At 45.6% G+C, this 22506-nt stretch overlaps 1 protein-coding gene across 8 annotated transcripts in view; it reads right to left on the bottom strand.

Moving 5' to 3' along the window:
* Positions 1-22506, bottom strand: part of sgpl1 (sphingosine-1-phosphate lyase 1) — an 81713-nt gene that overhangs the window by 21817 nt on the left and 37390 nt on the right. For all 8 annotated transcript variants that reach the window (XR_013495629.1, XM_078199358.1, XM_078199360.1 and 5 more), the window contains exons 6-11: positions 21769-21897; positions 12083-12171; positions 7505-7613; positions 4775-4873; positions 2705-2851; positions 1007-1245 (exon numbers count right to left, since the gene is read on the bottom strand). Coding sequence is in view for 7 of the 8 variants with exons in the window: in XM_078199358.1 (XP_078055484.1) it covers positions 1007-1245; positions 2705-2851; positions 4775-4873; positions 7505-7613; positions 12083-12171; positions 21769-21897 (812 nt within the window). In the remaining variant the exon portion in view is untranslated. The remainder of the gene's footprint in view (positions 1-1006; positions 1246-2704; positions 2852-4774; positions 4874-7504; positions 7614-12082; positions 12172-21768; positions 21898-22506) is intronic.

Genomic DNA, 22506 nt, shown 5'->3' with positions numbered 1-22506 from the left:
TGGAAATCGATTTCCACTCCATCTGACGAAGGAGCAGCGCTCCGAAAGCTAATTGCATTTGCTACCAAATAAACCTGTTGGACTTTAACCTGGTGTTGTTCAAACTCTTACTGTGTTTACCCCAGTCCAACGCCGGCATCTCCATATCATGACTACACTTCCACAGTGAATACACATCAACAACTCTTAAATGGCCTGGAAAGCGTTTTGAAGTACCCTGAAGTCATGGAAGCTATGTATACAAGTCGAGTATCCTTTATCCATAACCCTGGGGGCTATCTGCATTTTGGATTTCAGATCATTTGGGTTTTCAGTCACCATGTATAAACTTATATAACAATCGCTGAAGCTTGGGCAAGTTATAGTCTAAGGTAAATAAAATGTTTGATAAGCAAGATGTATCATTGAATAACAAGTACAGGATACCCAAAAGTATCTTTTTGACATGTTCACCACAATAATCACAAAGGTAAAGAATGCAGATAACAAGCAGACTGGGGAGGCGATGACCGAGTGATATTATTTCTGGACCATTTATCCAGAAACTCAGCTAATGTTCTGGGGACTCGGGTTCAAATCCCGCCACAACAGATGGTGGAATTTGAATTCAATAAAAAAAAAATCTGGAATTAAAAATCTACTGATGACCATCAAACCATTGTCGATTGTCAGAAAAACCCATCTGATTCACTAATGTCCTTTAGGGAAGGAAATCTACCATCCTTACCTGGTCTGCCTACATGTGACACCAGAGCCACAGCAATGTGGTTGACTCTCAACTGCCCTCAGGCAACTAGGGATGGGCAATAAATGCTGGCCCAGCCAGCGACGCCCATGCCCCACAAATGAATAAAAAGACTCCTCGCACACACGAAGTGTGGTTTTTGGATGTGTTCGGTTTTCAGATTTATGGATTAAGGATATTCCACCTGTATAAATGCAAGTCTTTCTGTTAATCGCTGGTTCTAATTTTAATCTTGAGGGGCTCCATGCAGAGTGTACCTACTGTGCTTCAATGTGTCGCGCAGTTTCAATGATCTTCTTGGTGGCCTTAACGTAACCATCCTCACCCATGTACATCATGGTTGCCCAGCAAGCGGCAATGATCCCTCCTGGTCTCGATCCAGCGATTGTGGGCGATGCATAGATCCCTCCCTGCCAGTCTGGGGCCACAAAGAACTGGTAGTGACGGTACCTCTTGTTGCTGTACAGCACAACGGACGAACCCTTGGGTGCATAGCCGTACTGGGAGGAGGAAAACAGTGAGGGTGGAATTAATCATTTAAAATATTACAGTAAGGAAGCAACAGGTGGAATGAAATTTATCATTTGCTCAATTGCATTCACGGTTCAACAGATTCGGCTCAATTTAAAGCTGGCCAGTTTATACGGAGTTTTTGTGCGCGGATAAGCAAAGGAACTTAGGAGCAGGCCATTCAGCCCCTTGAGCTTGCTCCACCGTTTAACCAGATCATGACTGATCTTCTACCCTCAGTGCATCTTCCCCCACAATGCCTATATTCCTCTGGTGACTGTGTGTGGAGTCTGCACATTCTCCCTGTGGGTTTCCTCCGGGTGCTCCGGTTTCCTCCCACAGTCCAAAGATGTGCAGGTTAGACTGATTGGCCATGCTAAATTGCGTCTTAGTGTTGGGGTATTAGCAGGGTAAATACATTGGGGGTATGGGGACAAGGCCTGGGTGGGATTGTGGTCGGTGCAGACTCGATGGGCCAAATGGCCTCCTTCTGCACTGTAGGGATTATATGATTCTATAATGTCATTTGCATCTGGAAATCTATTGGCCTCTGTTTTGAACTGAACCTGCACAGCTCTCTGGGGTAGAGAATTCTAAAGATTCACCACCCAAAGATTGGCATTTAGTTAGTGTCGTGCCACATCTCATATATATACATATATATATATATATATGTATATGCAACGTACAATGAGGTACTCTGAAGAGATGTGATGTTCCATCCCCTGCAGTCACAAAATACAAGTCTCAATATCCTCCAATTAATCATAGAATCTCTACAGTGCAGAAGGAGGCCATTCAGCCCATCGAGTCTGCACCGACCACAATCCCACCCAGACCCTATTTCCGTATCCCCTCGTATTTACCCTTCTAATCCCCCTGACACTGGAGTTAATTTATCATGGCCAATCACCCTAACCCTCACATTTTTGGACTGTGGGAGGAAACCGGAGCACCCGGAGAAAACCCACACGGACGTGGGGAGAACGTGCAAACTCTGCACAGACGGTGACCCAAGGCCAGAATTGAACCCGGGTCCCTGGCGCTGTGAGGCAGCAGTGTTAACCACCATGCCAACCATTTAATGCTGACATTTAATGCCCCCATTAAACGATGGGAAGATCGTAGCTTCCATTTCCAGTACCCAACTTCTCCCTATTCTGTCACTCTTTCCCGTGACCAATTCCACTGGTCTCCCCTGCCTTTGTTTTAGGCCAAGGCAGACTGTTCATAATCGGTTCAACCCCGCGCTGCTGCATCGAAGCCAATACATTTCTTCAAAAGGGTCATCTCCTGTAACCACTGGCCAACCTCCCGTGAAAACCCTCCACAAACCCCAGCTCACCCAAAACCTCCACTGCCTGTGTATCGCATCCTGCACCAAGCCTCACTCACACACACACCTTGGACCAGCTGCAATTCACTCTCTCACCTTCGTTGCCCACCTACCTTGTGTGTGTCGGCAGAGATACTCGTTACTCCCTCAACACCAAAGTCAAAGGGTGGCAGTGAGTAACCGGCTTTCTCCATGAAAACAATGAGAAATCCCCCCAGACAAGCATCGACGTGCAAAGGAACATCGTACTCCAGGGCCAGCTGAGGAGACAGGGAGGAGGAATGATTCATTAACTGGGAATGATTAGGTGAATTCCAAAACACATTTTGAACAAGATATTCATCACATCACACGAATGCAGAGACAAAATTGGACAGCAAAGGAGGAGGCCATTTGGTCCATCGTGCCTGTGCTGCTTCTTTGAAAGAACTATCCAATATCAACCGATCTGCAAATTTTCCAAATTCATGTAAATCTCCAGCTGCCTTTTAGAGTAACTATCGAATCCACTTTTATTTCAGGCAGCAGATTCCAGATTAGAACAATTCCTGGAGTAAAAAATAAATTCAGTTCTAGGTCTTCTACCAATCATTTTCAATCCGTGTCCTTTCCTTAGCAACGCTGCCATCAGTCGAAACAGTTTCTTTCTATTCATTCTATCAAAACCCTTCAGGGTTTTGAACACCTCTATCAAAACTCCCCTTAACCTTCTCTCTTCAAAGAAGAACTGTCCCAGCATTTCACAGAATCACAATTGTTACAGCACAGAAGGCAGCCATTCGGCCCACTGTGTCCACACCAGCTCCCCAAATGAGCACCATGACTTAGTGCCATTCCCCTGCGCATTGTTTCGATTCAAATAATCATCTAATGCCCTCTTGTATGCCTCAGTTGAATCTATCTCCAGACAGTGCGTTTCGCTGCGTGAAAATTTTTTTTGTCACATCACATTTGCTTCTTTAGCGAATCACTTCAAATCTGTGCCCTCTCGTTCTCAATCCTTTTGCGAGCGGGAACAGTTTCTCCCTCTCTAGTGTCTAGCTCCCTCAGGTTAAAGTCCAACAGGTTTATTTGGAATCACGAGCTTTCGGAGCGCTGCTCCTTCATCAGGTGAGTCACTTGATGAAAGAGCAGTGCTCCGAAAGCACTTGATTCCAAATAAACCTGTTGGACTTTAACCTAGTGTTGTGAGACTTCTTACTGTGCCCATCCCAGTCCAACGCCGGCATCTCCACATCATAGCTCCTTCAGGATTTAGAACATAAATCTCCTCCTAGCTTTCTTCTCTCCAAGGAGAACAGTCCCAACCTTGCCATCTATCTTCATAACTGAAGTTTCTCACCCCTGGAACCATTCTTGTAAACCCCTCTCTCCAATGCGTTCACATCCTTCCTATACTGTGTCTCCATATAACTAAAGCCACCACCTCCTCTCTCCCTTCCCCATCACCCCCCCACCCCTCTCTGGTATCATTCAAGTAAATCTCTGCACAACAGAGATCTCAGCAAGAAAAATGCTTCCCGTGAGAAATGAGCAAGACTGAGCCATGGATGAGACTCACGACCAATGACCCTTTCCCCACACTAACCCCACCTACCCCCTACCTCCCCTTCCTTCTGCCCCACCATCTATGCCTCCACCTCAACCCCATAACCCTTGAACTCTCCATTTCCTCGAATGCACACGGAGATTCATTTGACCCAGTTACCAGCTCTGGGAGATGAACCTGCCAAGATGATGTCCAGGAGGATTTTTTTCAACATACATGTTTATAAGGTCGAGACCTCCCAGCCTCAAAATACCACAACAGCTGCAAAGTTGATTTCCCACAAACTGTGGGAATTAATAACGCCTCAAATTCAATTCCTCCTCACGATCACTCTTTGGAGATGAAGATTACATACAAACAGAAACTTCATCAATCTTCAGTAAATCATTAAAAGTCTTCAAGGCGGACATGTCTTTTAAACAATTACAAAATAGGCGCACACTGCCTCAAGTATTTTCCTCCATCTACTGTATTTTATTTAAACATTACAAAGGGCAGGAAAAAACAAAGCACTGCGGGAGTTTCCCATCTTCCGCCTCCACCAAAAGGCTCTTAATTTTGTCAAATAAATCCTGTAATTCTCGATGTCGTCACTCCATAGGAGCAAAAGTTAATCAATGGACCAGGAAAGTACCTTGGCAACCTCCTCGACTGGGTCCATGATACCATGGGGAAACTGTGGCACAGAACAAACCAGCATGACTGTGTTCCTGGAAATCGCTTTCTTCATGGCCTGAAAACAGAGGCAAAAGCTAGTTAGCTTCGGCAATCTTGGAAGACCCATTTTCCAATGACTTCCATAATCAACTTGGAACATCTACATTAGCAATCGCAGGCGTCACTCACTGAACCAACAATAACTTGCATTTCTATAGCTGTCAATCATCAAATGTAATTTGACACCAAACCACATTAAGGAATTTTTAGGACAGATGACCAAAAATGCTTGGTCAAAGGGGAAGGTTCCAAGAAGTTTCTTAAAAGGAGGAGGTAAGGTCAACAGGTTCTGGAAGGGAGTTCCAGGGATCTTATCAGATTCAATCCTAAATTGAGGCAGCCATGGACATGGGAAATGAAAACATGTTCAAAGGCCTCGCAAAGGGAAAGGGAGTTTGAAGATGGGTTTGAAGTTTAGCAAGAACAGAAGGGTGAAGGATGAGTGTTTTTTTGAGGAGTAAGCCCATAACGATGGTTTCGTAAAGGACGGAGACATCTTGTGAGTAGAGGAACCGACTGGTTGGAATGGGGTACAGGAGGGGAAGCTGGGGGCTTAGGAGGAGTGAGGGGGTTGGAGATGGAGGAAGGGGTCAAGGATGATAATTGTGTGAACGGATAAATGAAATTCAGAGAGGTCAGAAAGGAAAAAAGAGAAAGATACGATTTTGGGGGAAGGCATGGGGAACTTGGGGAGGGGAGGTCATCGTCAGATTTGGAATGCAAGGTCAAATAGGGCTCATTTCAAATGAATAAAAGCTCCTTGAGCTTCTTGCACTTGTTAATGAAGATGCGAGGGATGAGAGGCTTTTAAGGAAAGGCTGGGTATTGGGAATTATCGTTGCTCTTTTGGATGAAGCCATGGGCTGTTTAGGCAGAGGGCAGTAAGGACTGAGACAAGGTTCAGTCAGACATGACTTGAGCAATGACTGAACCAGACTGCGACAAAAAAAAAACTGACCACACACAACTCCTGCTAATCGTAGCCTTGGTTTATAAGCATGGCGCGTCCCATTTCTGAATGACACATCAGTAGATGAAATTACAATTCGGAATGTAGACATGGACAAATGTTTAATCAGCCAGGCTATTTGTATTAAAGTGAGGCCGTCAGCCAGACTGCACTAGGGTGTGGTATGTTTCTCCTTGTTTATATTCTAGGAAATATTTGTTTTTAATTATAGAATCTCTACAGTGCAGAAGGAGGCCATTCGGCCCATCAAGTCTGCACCGACCACAATCCCACCCAGGCCCTAATCCCATAATCCCACATATTTACTTTGCTAATCCCCCTGACACGAGGGTAAATTTAGCATGGCTAATCAACCTACCCACACATCGTTTGACTGTGGGAGGAAACCGGAACATCCGGAGGAAACCCACGCAGACACGGGGAGAACGTGCAGACTCCACACAGACAGTGACCAAGGCTGGAATTGAACCCGGGTCCCTGGCGCTGTGATGCAGCAATGTTAACCACTGTGCCACCGTACCGCCAGGGACCCGGGTTCGATTCCCGGTCTCGGGTCACTGCCTGTGTGGAGTTTGCACGTTCTCCCCGTGTCTGTGTGGGTTTCCTCCAGATGCTCCGGTTTCCTCCCACAGTCCATAGATGTGCGAGTTAGGTGGGTTGACCGTGCTAAAATTGCCCCTTAGTGTCAGGGGGACTAGCTAGGGTAAATGCATGGAGTTATGGGGATAGGGCCTGGATGCGATTGTGGTCGGTGCAGACTCCATGGGCCGAATGGCCTCCTCCTGCACTGTAGGATTCTATGATCTAATCCTTCCATGGGAAATGAGAATCACTGGCAAGATCAGCATCTATTGTCCATTCCTAATTGTCCTCGTAAAGGTGATGGATGGTGAGCCATTATTTCTTTTCATGAACAATTATTACTGACTCACCTCTCTGGAAATGGGCATGATTTATATGTACCCAAACTAGCAAGTTAACCACAGTATTAGAACGCACTGGATTAAAAGCTGGACATTCAGCATCAAACATTGCACAAGCAAGTATTTAAGAAAATGTCATTTCAAGTTCAATCCTATTACTGTTAACCATATGTCTGTGATGTTCAATGTGTGTATTTTTAAAGTACATTTTTAGGCTTTAATCAGGAAGTTAAAATAAGACATACATAAACAGCCCATATTGAATAATCAAGCTCCATTGACTCCATCTACACTTCCCGCTACCTCGGGAAAGCAGCCAACATAATTAAGGACCCCACGCACCCCGGACATTCTCTCTTCCACCTTCTTCCGTCGGGAAAAAGATACAAAAGTCTGAGATCACGTACCAACCGACTCCAGAACAGCTTCTTCCCTGCTGCCGTCAGACTTTTGAATGGATCTACCTCGCACTAAGTTGATCTTTCTCGACACCCTACTGTAACACTACATTCTGCACTCTCTCCTTCTCTATGAACGGTATGCTTCGTCTGTACAGCACGCAAGAAACAATACTTTTCACTGTATACTTGTTTATGTGACGATAATAAATCAAATCAGATTCAAAAGCAGCAGTCATGAATCCAAATTTCTGAAAAGACCCATTTCATTTCTGGAAATGACATCAGCAACATCTCAGTAAAATACAGCATTTGGAAGCGCAGTTTCATGAGCAGGCATCTTATCAGGCACCTACCTTCACATCCACTTGCATTGTTCTTTTGTCCAAAGGGACATGTACTATCCTCATCCCGAAGTACTGAGCAGCCTTGTCGAAGGCAGCATGAGCACTTATGGGAGCGATGCTGGAAAAGAGAGACACACAATTCAACGTTGGTATCGATTGGTTCAGACAGTGCGCTGCGCAGTGCAGTGCATACACTATGATTACTGGCCAGTACAGTCGTTTTGTCTCTGCAATTCCCACAGGCTAGGAGATACGGAACTCATCAGCAACTGTAGCAACCCAACTAACACACCTTCCCTGCAAGTATGTCAGTCAAGCTTGGGTCTCAGTGACCTCCATCACACAGGATCTGACCACCCAACATTTTTTAAATAAGGTCCTTCGATACATCAGCCCCTACCAAAGGGCAGAAGACCAACATTTTACTGTCCACACAAACATTTTTACTGAAATATACACCACCCTGTGGAGGCTTGAGAGAGTAGATGCTGAGGGACAGGATGCTTCTTCTCATTAGGGGGAGTCTAGAACAAGGAGGCACAGTTTAAAAATAAGGAGTTTCCTATTTAAGATGAAAATGAAGGGGACTTCTTCTGTCAAGAGGGTCGTTAGTGCTTGGAATCCCCTTCCCCGCCACACGCATTGATTATATTCAAGGCTGGGTTAAACAGCTTTTTGATCGGTAATGGAGTTAAAGGTTATAGGGAACAAGCAGGAAAGTGGCGTTAACGCCACAATCAGATCAGCCATGATCTTCCTGAATGGTGCAACAGTCTCAAGGGGCCGAATGACCTTCTCCACGTCCCATCTCTTACAGTCTTATTTGTTAATTATGAGTACTTCCCCTGTTCATAAACAGTTTCTGGAGCTGAGATCGAACACACGATCTTTTGAATCGGAGTTAAGATCTCCACCACACTTCTATTTAGTCAGCATCTTCCCAGGAAGTCCCAAAGCACTCCACAGTCAACGGGTCATTCGTTTTAATGGCTTTTCTTTTGTAGGCTAACATGGCAGCTGATTTGCACACAGCAAGATCCCACAAACAGTCCATGCAATAAATGCTGGCCAAGACAGGGAATCTCCCACATCCACCCCAAGAGACTTTTCCCTTAGTCTCACCTTGAAAACAGCCAAGCAAATAGCCCAGCGCTCCCTCGCCACCGCGCTCCATCTCGGGCCCAAAGTCCACACAAGCAGCTGCCATGTTCAATTGGTGACCAGCTTTCCCTCATTAGAACAGCGCCCCCAGTCAGGAGTCAGATGAGAGGCACTTCAATGAAGTTCTGAGACGTGATCAAGGGGCCGTATCAATGCGGGTCTGTTTAAAACTCTTCCTTTCCAAACATTTCCAAATTCCTCACAGACGAGGAAAAGAAATTTCCTTTCAAGCTCTGCTGTAAATAGATGCTTAAAAGCATCCCACTCATCCTCCCTCGGTGACCAACATTCTAAGAACGTGTGTCAGGAAAAGTGGTGCAGGAAGTCATTGTATTGAAGTCATGTCCAGCGAGTCCTCATGAAGGAGAGAGAATTATAATCCTTCTCAGTAAACACACTTCAAACCCTTCTGTTAATTTTACACCCTTACAGGGGTGCTGGGCGATGAAAGAATCTGCTAACAATACAAAGACCAGCAGCCTAACGGAAAGGTTTGATAAACACTTTCCAATTAAGATGGTGCTTCCTTTAACAGTCGCAACCCGACGACTCAGACTCAGACAGCAGACAACCGTGGCGGCACGGTGGTTAGCACTGCTGCCTCACAGTGCCAGGGACCTGGGTTCAATTCCCCGCTTGGGTCACCGTCTGTGTGGAGTTTGCACGTTCTTCCCGTGTCTACATGGGCTTCCTCCGGGTGCTCCAGTTTCCTCCCATAGTCCGAAAGATGCGCTGGTTAGATGCATTGGCCGTGCTAAATTCTTCTTCAGTGTTCAGGGCGGCACGGTAGCACACTGGTTAGCACTGCTGCTTCACAGCTCCAGGGACCTGGGTTCGATTCCCGGCTTGGGTCACTGTCTGTGTGGAGTTTGCACATTCTCCTCGTGTCTGCGTGGGTTTCCTCCGGATGCTCCGGTTTCCTCCCACAGTCCAAAGATGTGCAGGTTAGGTTGATTGGCCATGCTAAAAATTGCCCTTAGTGTCCTGAGATGCGTAGGTTAGAGGGATTAGTGGGTAAATATGTAGGGATGTAGGGGTAGGGCCTGGGTGGGATTGTGGTCGGTGCAGACTCGATGGGCCGAATGGCCTCTTTCTGTACTGTAGGGTTTCTATGATTTCTATGTTACCCGAACAGACGCTGGAGTGCGCCAACTAGGGGATTTTCACAGTAACTTCATTGCAATGTTGATGTAAGCCTACTTGTGACACTAATAAATAAACTTTAAAACTTTTAACTTTAACAAACTTAAACATGGAGGGGGGGGGGGAAAAACAAGAAATCTCCCCCAGTCAGCTGTACATTGGCCGACTAACACCCCAAGAACAGTCAGCACAACAACCCACAGAAACTGAGGCCTACAAATGTCCCCCAGATTACAGACAAGGGTTGTCTGTTCAAACACAGCCCCACGAGATTACGAACACAATTCGGATTGATCCCCACCCATCACCAAGGTCATTGCCCTTGCCTTCATTCCTGCCAATGTGATGTGGAGATGACAAACACACTCTCAAATCTATGGAAACTTTTAATTTTGAGCAAAGCAGGTCTAATGAGAAATTATTAGTCAAAATATAACGTGCACCTTACACACTTTTTCGCAGTCCGCCATTCTATAACTGAAACATCCAACACATTGTGACAACACATCCCGGGTCATTATACAGACATCAGCTTTCAGCAACACATTATACACATCAGCGAGCAATTGAAATTACTTTTCCTCTGCTCAATAAATCAACTCCATATGGTTAGCACAATCAGCCTTTCCAGGCCGTACAGATCGTGTTAATCAGCCTCGCATAGAAACCTTTCTGTATTGTCAGTCAATCTACAGCAAACACTAAAGTGATCATTTATTTAGGTCCCACAGGTGTCGACTAAATTGGAACCATTTACAGAGGCTCAAAAGGTAATGGATGCTCGTTCACAGGAGATTTTCTGAAGCTGAACTACGCCAAGGCTCTGCAGGGACTTGTATTTAAAAAACATGCAACTAATCCACTCAGCGCCTCCAGGGTACTTAATAGAAACATGTAAAGCAGAAGGAGGCCATTCAGCCCATCATGCAGGCACCCACTCTTTGAAAGAACTATCCAATTGGTGCCCCCCGCCCCCATGTTCTTTCCCCAAAGCCTTGTAAACATGTCTTTTTTAAATATTTATCCAATTTCCTTTTGAAAGTTACTACAGGATCTGTTTCCACCAGTCTTTCAGTCAGTGCATTCCAGATCGTAACCTTCTTTTTGAGATGCAACAAGATACTTGTTAATTGAGTGCCTTATCCCCGGGTTTTTGTCTTTTATCTATTTCATCTTATTTCACTCCGCAGAAGCACCGTGCTCATCAGCCTGCTGATATCGCGGTCTTTGATGACTGGGATGTGGCACTTTTTGCTTGTACAAAGTAAGAGGTAACTTTGACCTATGTCTTCCAACTTGCAACAACAACTTGCATTCATACAGCACCTTCAGCACAGTAAAACGCCCAAAGGACCGTCGTCAAACACAACTTGTCACGGGAACACCAAGGGAAATATTAGGGTGGGTGACCAAACATTTTTTCAAAGAAGTAAGTTCTAAGTGAGCACCAGAGCAGAGGAGCGAGGGATAGAGAGGGGGGGGGTTCTTGGAGGGAATTCCAGAGGTTTGGGTCCAGGCAGCTGAAGGAACTCCCTGGAGAGGGAGCATGCGGCGTCCACAGGAGCCATTGAGGCCTTCCGTGCTCGCTGGGTGCCGCAGGGGCTGGAGTGCATTGTTGACCCCTTCAGGTCACCTTTTGGTTTGGTGTTTTAAGTTTCCTTTACACTTTGTTTTTTTGTTTCGGTGGTCCTCCCCCCACCACCGACTTAAGGGGATGATTCTCCTTTTACTTTGTCCCTCATTTAGTTTAATTGATTTGCCAAAAAGATTGGCAGCTGAAGGCACAGCCATTCCACAAAGGGAATCACAATGAATTCAGTAGTATTAGTGTCACAAGTAGGCTTACATTAGCACTGCAATGGAGTTACTGTGAAATTCCCATGGTCACCACACTCCGGCGCCTGTTCGGGTACACTGAGGGAGAATTTAGCACGGCCAATGCACCTAATCCGCACATCTTCGGACTGTGGGAGGAAACCGGAGCACCCGGAGGAAACCCACGCAGACACGGGAAGAACGTGCAGACTCCACACAGACCCAAGCCGGGAATCGAACCCGGGTTCCTGGCGCTGTGAGGCAGCAGCGCTAACCACGGTGCAGCTTGGAGCACATTACTGGATTGGAAAGTTAGTCGCTGAGCATCCAATGAATCAAACGTACTCATCAAGCAAAGAGGCATTAATATAGTTCACATTTTAAAATCAAAGTAACATCATGCAGTTTTGAATATTCAAAAAAATAACTCCACATCCTCTTCATGGAAGATGTTTTGTAGCCACTTACATTTCGGGATATTTCACTCCTCGTTCGGCCCCAAGGTCTCTGTAAGCTTTGCAAGCCATGAGGATGCTTTCAGTCCCACCAGATGTCACCTGCAAAAACAAGGCTAGTTCAGGATTTCTGACCTTCATGTTCTCCAACCCTGGGGCATCTCTCGTCACCAGGGAGCCTTTCACAACATAAATTCTTTGCCAGACTGAGGCTGCGTTTGTACTTGATGAACAACAGGATCTTGGAATTACGTAGCATGGAAGGAGGCCATTCAGCCCAGTATTCACATTCTGACTCTTTCAAAGAGCTATTCAATTCATCCCACTCTGCTGATTTTAAGATAGAATTCACACTTGGTGAATGTAAAATGCCAGCCGTGGCTCAGCGGATAGTGCATCACTTCAGTCAGGATGCTGCGGCCTCAAGTCTCACTCCAGAGTCGTGGGCTCGTAATCTAGGCTGATACTTTGGTGCAGTGCCGAGTGAATGCTGCACTGTCTGGTGGTGATCTTTGGGGTAAAACATTAAACTGAAATTCCACCAGATGCCCCAGCTATATACTTCAAAAATAAAAGAGATGCAGTAGTTTACTGTTGTGAAATTTTAGGCAATTTAACGTGCAATGAAACAAGCTATTACCCTTCCCTTTCCAGTTTATGGAGTCACTCTGGATCAAACCTCCTGCAGTTTCACCAATTCTCTTTTCCTCAGGGTTTCATAGAATCCCTACAGTGCAGAAGAGGCCATTCGGCCCATCGAGTCTGCCCTGACTCTCTGACAGAACTCCTGAGCCAGGCCCTCTCCCCGTAACCCTATATGTTTCCCATGACTAATCCATCTAACCTACATATATCTTTGGACACTACGGGTTAATTTAGCATGGCCAATCCACCTAACCTGCACATCTTTGCACTGTGGGACAAAACCAGGTGCACCTGGAGGAAACCCACCCAGACATGGGGAGAACATGCAGACTCCACACAGTCACCCGAGGCCAGAATCGAACCCGGGTCCTGGGCGCTGTGAGGAAGCAGTTCTAACCACTGTGCCACCATTTCTTCAGGAACTTCCCTGCTCTGTCATCCCCTTCCCAGTAAGAAGTCTCACAACACCAGGTTAAAGTCCAACAGGTTTATTTGGTAGCAAATACCATAAGCTTTCGGAGCGATGCCCCTTCGTCAGATGGAGTGGTCTCTGTTCTCCAACAGTACACAGACACTGTGTCTGTGTACTGTTGGAGAACAGAGACCACTCCATCTGACGAAGGGGCATCGCTCCGAAAGCTTATGGTATTTGCTACCAAATAAACCTGGTGGATTTAACCTGGCGTTGTTAAGACTCCTTACGGAATGTAATGCTGCAGTGACCTCTAGGCAAGAGTTCTGATTCACAAGATCACTGCTCCTCGACCACCACAGCTCAATCTGAAGAACAGCAGCAGATGCTCCAGGACTCCAGAATGGGATGAGTCAGGGAAGGGAGCAGGACATTTTTAGGGGAGATTTTGGAGGAGTTTTATTTTTGCAAATGACAGTTTCAATTAGTGCATGTGTGATTTGCCGGCTAGATCAAGTGGACAGAGAAACCAAATGCTGAAAGTAAAATTTTTTTAAGAAGATAATGGAACTCTTACTTAGCATCCTAACTGTCAGCAACTGAATCCAAAATCTCCTCATGCTTAAAGAAGATGCTGATTAAATATATTCAAAGACACAGCTTAAAAAAGGGGGAAAAAAAACTGCAGGACTACGGGGAAAGAGCGACGTGGAGTGGGAATAATTGGATATCTCTTTCAAAGGGCGGCACCGTGGCATAGCGGTCAGCACTGCTGCCTCTTGGCGCCAAGGACCTGGGTTCAATTCCCGGCTTGGGTCACTGTCTGTGCGGAGTCTGCACGTTCTCACCGTGCCTGCGTGGGTTTCCTCCGGGTGCTCCAGTTTTCTCCCACAGTCCAAAAGACGTGCAGGTTAGATGCATTGGCTAAATTCTCCCTCTGTGTACCCGGAGTGAGGCGACTAGGGGATTTTCACAGTAACTTCCTTGTAGTGTTAATGTAGGCCTACTTGTGACACTAATAAATAAACTTAGTAAGAAACAGAACAGACACAATGGGCCGAATGGCAACCCTCTATGCTGTAGGTTTTAATGTACAAGATTCCCACAATAGCTCACTGACCTGCCAACACACTTATTTAGTTTGTTTATGAGCATTGCTGGCAAGGGAACTTGATATTTCAGAAAGCCAGTAGTTCCTTTATTTGCACATTATTTGCCCATTGTTACTGAATGGAATGATACAACACAGAAGCAGGCCAAATTATAGACAATAACCCTTCAGCCTTCGTCAGTCACCTGCCTCCTCATTTAGCCGAATTGAGGCACAAAGAGCAGCAGCAAACAGTTCAAAGCTTCAATTTCAAAACAAGACAGGCGCGAAATTGCTACCGAATGCAACCACAGCGCATCCCACTCATTCGACATTGTCACAGATGCGCAAATTCACTGCATCGCAGCCCAGCACTTAGTCACCATGGCGACTCAAACACAAGCCCCTCCCATTCGGCTGCTATGATGGACTTTACTAAAGAGCAAGGCAATGTATGCAATTACTATGCAGCTATTGTTTTATTTCGTTTATTTATTAGTCACGAATAGACTTACATTAACACAGCAATGTACTGTGAAAATCCCCTAGTTGTCACACTCCGGCGCCTGTTCGGGTACACTGAGGGAGAATTTAGCATGGCCAATCCACCTAACCAGCACGTCTTTCGAGCTGTGGGAGGAAACCGGAGCACCCGGAGGAAACCCACGCAGACATGGGGAGAACATGCAGACAGTGACCCAGGCTGGGAATTGAACCCAGGTCCCTGGCGCTGTGAATCAGCAGTGCTAACCACTGTGCCATCGTGTAGGGGGAAAAGTGTAGATGAGTTGAACTCGGACTGCAGGCTGAAGCAGGTGGATGATCAGACTGGTTTGTATAGTCATCCTGGTAGGAGGAGGAATGTCACCAGCAACTTCACCAGCCCCCTTTCAACCACAACACGCATGACAGTCAACACAGCAAACAAGAGAACATGATCGTGTAAACTCTGAACTCGGAACATCAACTCTGTTTCTCTGTCCACTGATGCTGTCAGACCTGCTGAGTTTTCCCCACATTTTCTGTTTTTATTTCAGATTTCCAGCAGTATTATACGACTGCATAAACTGTTCAATTTGTTTCCAGACATCAAACACCCACACTGACTGCAATTCAACCTGTCGGTCTTGCCAACGTAGATGAATGCTCAAACTTTGCCCGCAAGGTTTCCTGGAGCACACTAGAATATCTGTCTGCATTACACTCTTGTAACTCGCTGCTACATGCTGCCCGGGTTAAATTGGCCTCTCCCTGAAGATGGTTTGGATGCAGTCCCCAGCACTTACACAGCTCCTCTATTGGAAAAATGGCACTAACCAATTGTGATCACTTCAGGGGCGAGTTACAAAGGTACAGCTTAGAATGTGTTAAGTGCAGCAACTATCTCTGACAGTTTGATAAGTATTTAAAACAACAACTTTCATTGATACACTGCATTGTTGAACATCCTAACAAGCTTCACAAGAAAGTTAACAAATCTGACCCCGAGCCACGAGATGATATTGGGACAGAAAGGAATAGTTTAGTCAAAAGAGATAAGTTTCGAGGCGCAGAAGGGGGTATAGAAACCCCTGGGATTTTGAAGATGATTAAAACAAAGTAGATTAGTTTACAATAGGGATCACAGTGTGCCTTATATATAGAACCCCTAGTGTAGAAGGAGGCCATTCGGCCCATCGAGTCTGCATTGACCACAGTCCCACCCAGGCCCTATCCCCATACATTTACCCTAGCTCGTCCCTCTGACACTAAGAGGCAATTTAGCACGGCCAATCCACCTAACCAGACATCTTTGGACTGTGGGAGGAAACCGGAGCACCCGGAGGAAACCCACGCAGACACACGGAGAACGTGCAAACTCCGCACAGACAGTGACCCAAGACGGGAATTAAACATGGGTCCCTGGCGCTGTGAGGCAGCAGTGCTAACCACTGTGCTGCCCCATACCATAAGGAATCACAAAGTGCCTCATATATATGTATCATGCGAAGGTATTGTCTGCATGGACACATATATAATCATTGTAGAGAATTTTGAACAAGTATTGTAGATTTAAAATGAATTTTTAAATGTCTTGTAAGCTTTGGCCAAGCCTGCCCCAAAGCATAATGGGAAATGAGCAGAACTAGACAGGCCACATTTATTGGAAACAATAAAGTATAGAATATATTCTCTATTATCAGTTGGAGACCCTGCAGCTGAGAGCTACCAAGGTTTTAAAATGAATGGAGGCACCTAGCTTCTGGTTGCAGTGACTAGAAGTATTCACCTTCTACTGATAAGGGGGTAAGCTAGCAGGCAGGGGGAAATGACTCCCTCTCCATTCCCATGGTGTGCAGGTGGTGAGGGCGATCCTTGAACCTACCGGATTTGCGTAAGTAAGGTTACTAGGCAACGGTGGGTAAGAACCTCCAGGTCCAGTTGACCAATGAATTCCCAGTTCTGCTAGAAGGTAGAATGCTATTGGCCAAGGTAAATAACGTAACTGGATCATCCAGTTTGGATGACCGATTGGGCAAGAGAAACAAACCTTGGAAAACGTATATCAGTCTTAACCATGCACTGTAACGGCAGAGAGCAGTTGGAATCTTCCAGCTGACTCTCTCACAATGCCTATTGGACATACCGTCTTTCGCAAGTCTTTGTATTAGCGGAGTTCAGCTCAATATATAGCACTAGATGGAAGCATTCCAGAAAATCCCCGTACACAAGGAAAGGGAAGTAGAGAGATAGAGGGGTTCAGGAAGGGAATGACACATCTTAGGGTCCATGCAGCTGAAGACACAGTCAACAATGGCAGAGCAATTAAACTCAAAAGGTTCCCATGAAGCCAGAATTGGAGAAAAATCCGAGGGTTGTAGGGCTAGAGAAGAATGTAGAGATTGGAGTGGGTGAGGCCACGGAGGAATTTCCAAACAAGGATGAGAATTTTAAAACTGAGGCAGTGCTAGACCAGAAGCCGACACAGGTCAGCAAGAACGGGGTAAACAGGACTCCGAGCGAGTTAGCTATTTAAATAGTTCTGCTGGCTTCAGACAAAGTCAGATCTTTGAGCAGTCCCAAACAGCTGTTTGCACCCAAGTGTGATTAATTTAGTGATGAATTTCTGAATGTAACTGATAACCAATTAGGAGAGAGAGAGCTGCTCGGCGAGGTTTCCTGTCTGGTTTTAACTATATTTCTTACTTTGCTATTTGATTTCACTCTGTGTCTCGTAAAGCAACCAAATCTCGCTCACACTAACATGCGCACGGCACAGGGTGGGAGACTGTTAATTCCCAAACCAGATGGATTTTTAAAAAATGTTCTAAAAGAACAGAACCTTCGAAAAGCAATACCGGAAGATAAATTCTCTGTTGGGTAAGGTATGGTGAGGCTGATACAGAAGCAATATGGTCATCAATTTTAATGGGATAATGCAGCGCAATGGTAGAATTTTACAGCAGGACAGGTGGCCATTTGGCCCATCATGCCGGTGTCATCTTTTTCTCTTGAAGTGCGATCAGTACATTGATCCACAGTCTAATTAATCATCTCCGTTGAAGAAATTATTTCTCCTAACCTGCTCCTTCACTGTTGAATCATCCTCAACGTCTTAACAGAGAAGATTAGTGAATAGTTACTCACAATTCACTTCTCAAAGTGAATTAACCCACCGGTGGTGAGAAATGGAACTGGATGCAGGTTGACAGAATGGCAGAGCACAGTGGGGGGGGGGTCATCATTCGGCCCATCGTACCTCTACTGTCACCCAGTCAATCCCACTCCCCCCAACCACTTTGATCTTTCGCCCCGACCCTGCAAAACGTTCCCCTTTCATGTCAGACTTCCGGGAGCTGCACTTCTTTTCCATTACAGGCTCTCGGTCCGAATTTGGAAAACCTTGTGTAATCCCACAAGACACAAAGTCTAGACCGTGACATAAACAAAGCTGGATGCCATGAAACCCATTAGAAATGATTCTTGAAATCAGAAAGAATACGCTGAGTGGATGTTGCCTGGCAGCACTATATTAGAGGATTAGATTATTTGCTTGGTGTGTTTATGCATCAGTCATGAGGAGTCATTTGAAGCCAAATATCCTTGCAGGTCTGACATTTTGCCAGGAACCGCTGTTGAAAATGTCTGTCTTCTGTGAAAGGTCAATTAACCAATAATGAAGGAGAACGGAACAGTGCAAATTGGAGCGTTTTTTTTTAAAAAAACCACACCAGGGATCGATTGCTAAAACAACCATCATCACAGTGAATACCTCCCCACTCCAATCAAACATCAGCACACCCCACCCCCCATTAGATTCAAGATCTTGTACTTGTTACCAATTCGTTCAAGGGACGTGGTGGGCATCACTGGCCACCATTTATTGCCCATCCCTAACTGCCCTTCAACTGAGTGGATTTCTCGGCCATTTCAGAGGGCCATTAAAAGTCAAACACATTGCTGTGGCTCTGGAGTCATATGTAGGCCAGACCGGGTAAGGACGGCAGATTTCCTTCCCTAAAGGGCATTAGTGAAGTAGATGGGTATTTCCGAAAATCGGCAATGTTTTCATGGTCATCCATTACTGAGACTAGTTTCCAATTCTAGACTTTGTAAAAATCAATTGCTTGAATTTATATTCTACCAGCTGCCACGGTGGGATTTCAGCCTGCTTCCTCGAAGCATTAGTCTGGGCCTCTGTATTACTGATACAATGCATCACCACTACACCACTGTCTCAGAGGTCCGAGTTGACATTAAATTACTGTACAATAATAGGAACTATGGAAACAGTCAATGCCAAAAGACCTCGCAAGGCGACAGATGAGGGCGTTCACTCAGGTCCATGAAGCTCATCCAAGCCAGCAGCCTGGATCATTTTTTTACATTTATAGCTCCTTCTAGGTTGTAGAGGTTGCAAGTACGGAAGGTGCTGTCGTAAGAGCCTTGGAGAGATCCTGCAGTGCATCTCGTAGATGGTACACATAGAATCCTTACAGCGCAGAAGGCCATTCGGCCCGTCGAGTCTGCACCAACTCTCCAACAGAGCAAACCACCCAGGACCTATCCCCGGAACCCCACATTTTACACCACTAATTCCCCCTAATCTACACATTTTAGGATATTAAGGGGCAAGTTAGCACGGCCAATCCACCTAACCTGCATATCTTTGGAGTGTGGGAAAAAACCGGAGCACCCAGTGGAAACCCATACAGGCAGTCACCCAAGGCCGGAATTGGACTTGGGTCCCTGGCACTGTGAGGCAACAGTGCTAACCACTGTGCCAACCACTGTGCCACCATGCCCCTGCATGCTGGTGGTGAAGGGAGTGAATGTTTAAAGTAGTGTATGGGATGAATGTTTAAAGTGCTGATCAAGCGGGCTGCTTCATCCTGGATGGCGTTGAGCTCGAGTGTTATTGACGACACACTCATCCAGGTTAATGGAGAATATTTAATCACACTCCTGATTATGCCTTGTAGATGGTGCACAGGCTTTGGGAAGTCAGGAGGTGAGTTACTCGCTATAGATACCCAGCCATTGACCAGCACTTTAGTCAGAGTATTTGTATGGACCTTCCTGCTAAGCTGCTAGACAATTGTAGCCTTCAATGCACCACTCAGTCAAATGTTGCCTTGATGTAACTTTAACCTCACGTTTGGAATTCACGCTGAAGCCACGTCTGAAGCAAGGTCCAGAGCTGAATGGCACTTGTGGAACCCAAATTGAGCATCGGTGTGCAGGTTTTGCTTCGTAACCTTGTCGCAATGTCAATGACCCCTCCCATCACTTTGCTGATGATTGAGAGTAAACTGATTGGGCACTAGTTGGCCAGGTTGGATTTGCCCTGCTTCTGGTGGACAGGACATACCTGGACAAATTTTCACACCATCAGATAGATGCCAGTGTTGTAGCTGTACTGGAACGGCATGACTAAGGGCATGACTAATTCTGGAGCACAAATTTTCAGTGCTGTAGCCAGGATGCTGTTGGCTTGACAAACAGAATATGAAGAGACATGCAGCCTTTGAACTGCTCTATCACTGATAAAGTATCTGGTTCCTGAAAGATAAAAGTTATCAAACAAATAATGCTGATAAAATATAAAATCGCTACATGGCACATTACCTTTGGCCTGTAATCAATGTCATGATTAACTAAGATAACAGCCTGGGTGCATCGAGTGGTGGGGTGGAAGAATTAAACTGATAAATCTTGGCCAAAAAAAGACAAATTAAGAATCTTATTCTGCCTCAAAACTGTTGACAGCAATTCTAAACTTACCTGCCCCAGTGTCCAAATGAGTTGAAATTAACATTAAATATGCTTTTTATAAACACTCAGCTCCAACGTCTGAAATTTAGCGGAATTTGAGTTCATGATAAGTGTCAGCGTATCCAGATTTGCCACAATAAGAGTCCCTTATCACAGTTTCTACTCAAGTCAATCACAGGGAGGGCCAGTGACTGCTTACATTTATTTAATTCTTGCCTCCCAGTAACTTGCACAATTCAAATCCAATTCTCCTTTTATTACTGCTCCTTGTCTAACTTGGGGCACAATCTCTCACTGACACACGGTGAGATCCAAACTTTCCCTGGAACTGTAGGCAAGGCATTGGTACAGCCTCCCTGTCCATTTTTATACAATGGTGGTGGAGGTCAGAATGGAGGCAATGTACCCAACAAACCACAATGACTTAAATTTAAAAGCAAAATACTGCGGATGCTGGAATCTGAAACAAATACAGAAAATGCTGGAAAATCTCAGCAGGTCTGACAGCATCTGTGGAGAGAGAATAGAGCCAATGTTTCGAGTCTGGATGACTCTTTGTTAGAGCTCAAACCACAAAGATGTTGGGATGGAGGTCCAGCGCACATGAGGTACGGATTCCCCCAAGTTTGGAGACAGAGGGGCGGCCTGATCAAAGTGCTAAAAGTGATCAGGTCAGGTTGATAGAAGAAACTCCTTTGTTCAGGGAATTAAGAATGAGGGGGGGGCGTCATCTTAAAATCAGGACCAAGGCATTCAGGAACAAGAAGGGTACAGATATTGGGACATGCTGCCTTAAAGTGCTGGGACACAACTGGAACGTTAAAGGCTGAGATTGGTGTTGGGGTGAGATTATCCAGGGATATGGATTGGAGCAGGTAAGTGATCGATCCTGATTCGACAGAATGGCAGAACAGGCTCAAAGGCCCAAATCCAAATCCTAAACTCCAGAGATTTCTTCCTGAGTGCAGTTAAAAAGGTCACAGTTTCTAACTGCAAGAATAAACACACACTATTTACTCATCCGTTTATAATTTCCATTTGAAAATACAAATGATGGGATATTGGCAGAGTCTGAGTGGGATACCTCAGTTTGACCAGTTTCCCTGCCTGTAATTCTGTCAATCGCTGTAATCTACCCTCCCTTATTCTGACACCATCTGCTTTGTTCTCCTGCGTTGTCTGCACTGTGAAAACTGGCTTTTCGAAAGGTGGAGAATTTCAGACAGGCTGAATGGCCTCCCACATTTCCCAAGTGGGGAAAACGAGCATGGTCGGTGCACGTATGCGATCTACCTACCGTCCCGCAGGATTCTGGGCCCCCTTGAAAGAGGGTACATGCCATCCGAACGACCTCTGCTTCCATCTTCCTCACACCAGGGAAGATGTCCGGGTGGAGTGGATTACTCCAAGCAAAGTCTCCATAAACCTGAAAAAAGTACAACCCGGTTAGCAGATCACATAATTTATTACTAAGTTACCAAAATATTTAAATACAGCACAGAAAAAGGCCAATTAGGCCCCAACACGTTCATGATTTATGATCCATGTGAACCTCCTCCAACCTGACTTTGTCTTACCCCGTCAACACATCCTTCTATTCCCTTCTCTCTCATGTGCTGATCTACTTTCCCTTTGAAGCTGTACAGTATTGGCAAGAACACCAGAGAGAGCCCTCTGCTTCGTCTTCAACTAGTGCCATGGGAGCATTTATTTATGGCCTTCCGGAAGGAGAAATCAGGCTTTGGCTTAATGTCACATCTGAAAGAATGACAGCACTGAGAGTGAGTCACTCCCGCTGTACTGCACCAGAATGTCAGCCTGGATTATATCCTCAAGTCTCCAGCGTGACTCGAAGCCACAGCTTTCTGACACACAATTAGAGATGACCTGGTCATTTATCTCATTGCCGTTTGTGGGAACTTGCTGCTTTCCGCCTTTCCCTACGTCACAGCAGTGACGGCCCGTCGAAAAGCATTTCATCAGCTGCAAGACACTTTGAGACGTCCTTCTCAACTCTTAAAGCTCTGTTGTTTCA

Source organism: Mustelus asterias, chromosome 28 (assembly GCF_964213995.1).
Source record: "Mustelus asterias chromosome 28, sMusAst1.hap1.1, whole genome shotgun sequence".
In the NCBI taxonomy this organism is placed as follows: Eukaryota; Metazoa; Chordata; class Chondrichthyes; order Carcharhiniformes; family Triakidae; genus Mustelus; species Mustelus asterias.
This window is presented reverse-complemented; position numbering and strand designations above follow the sequence as displayed.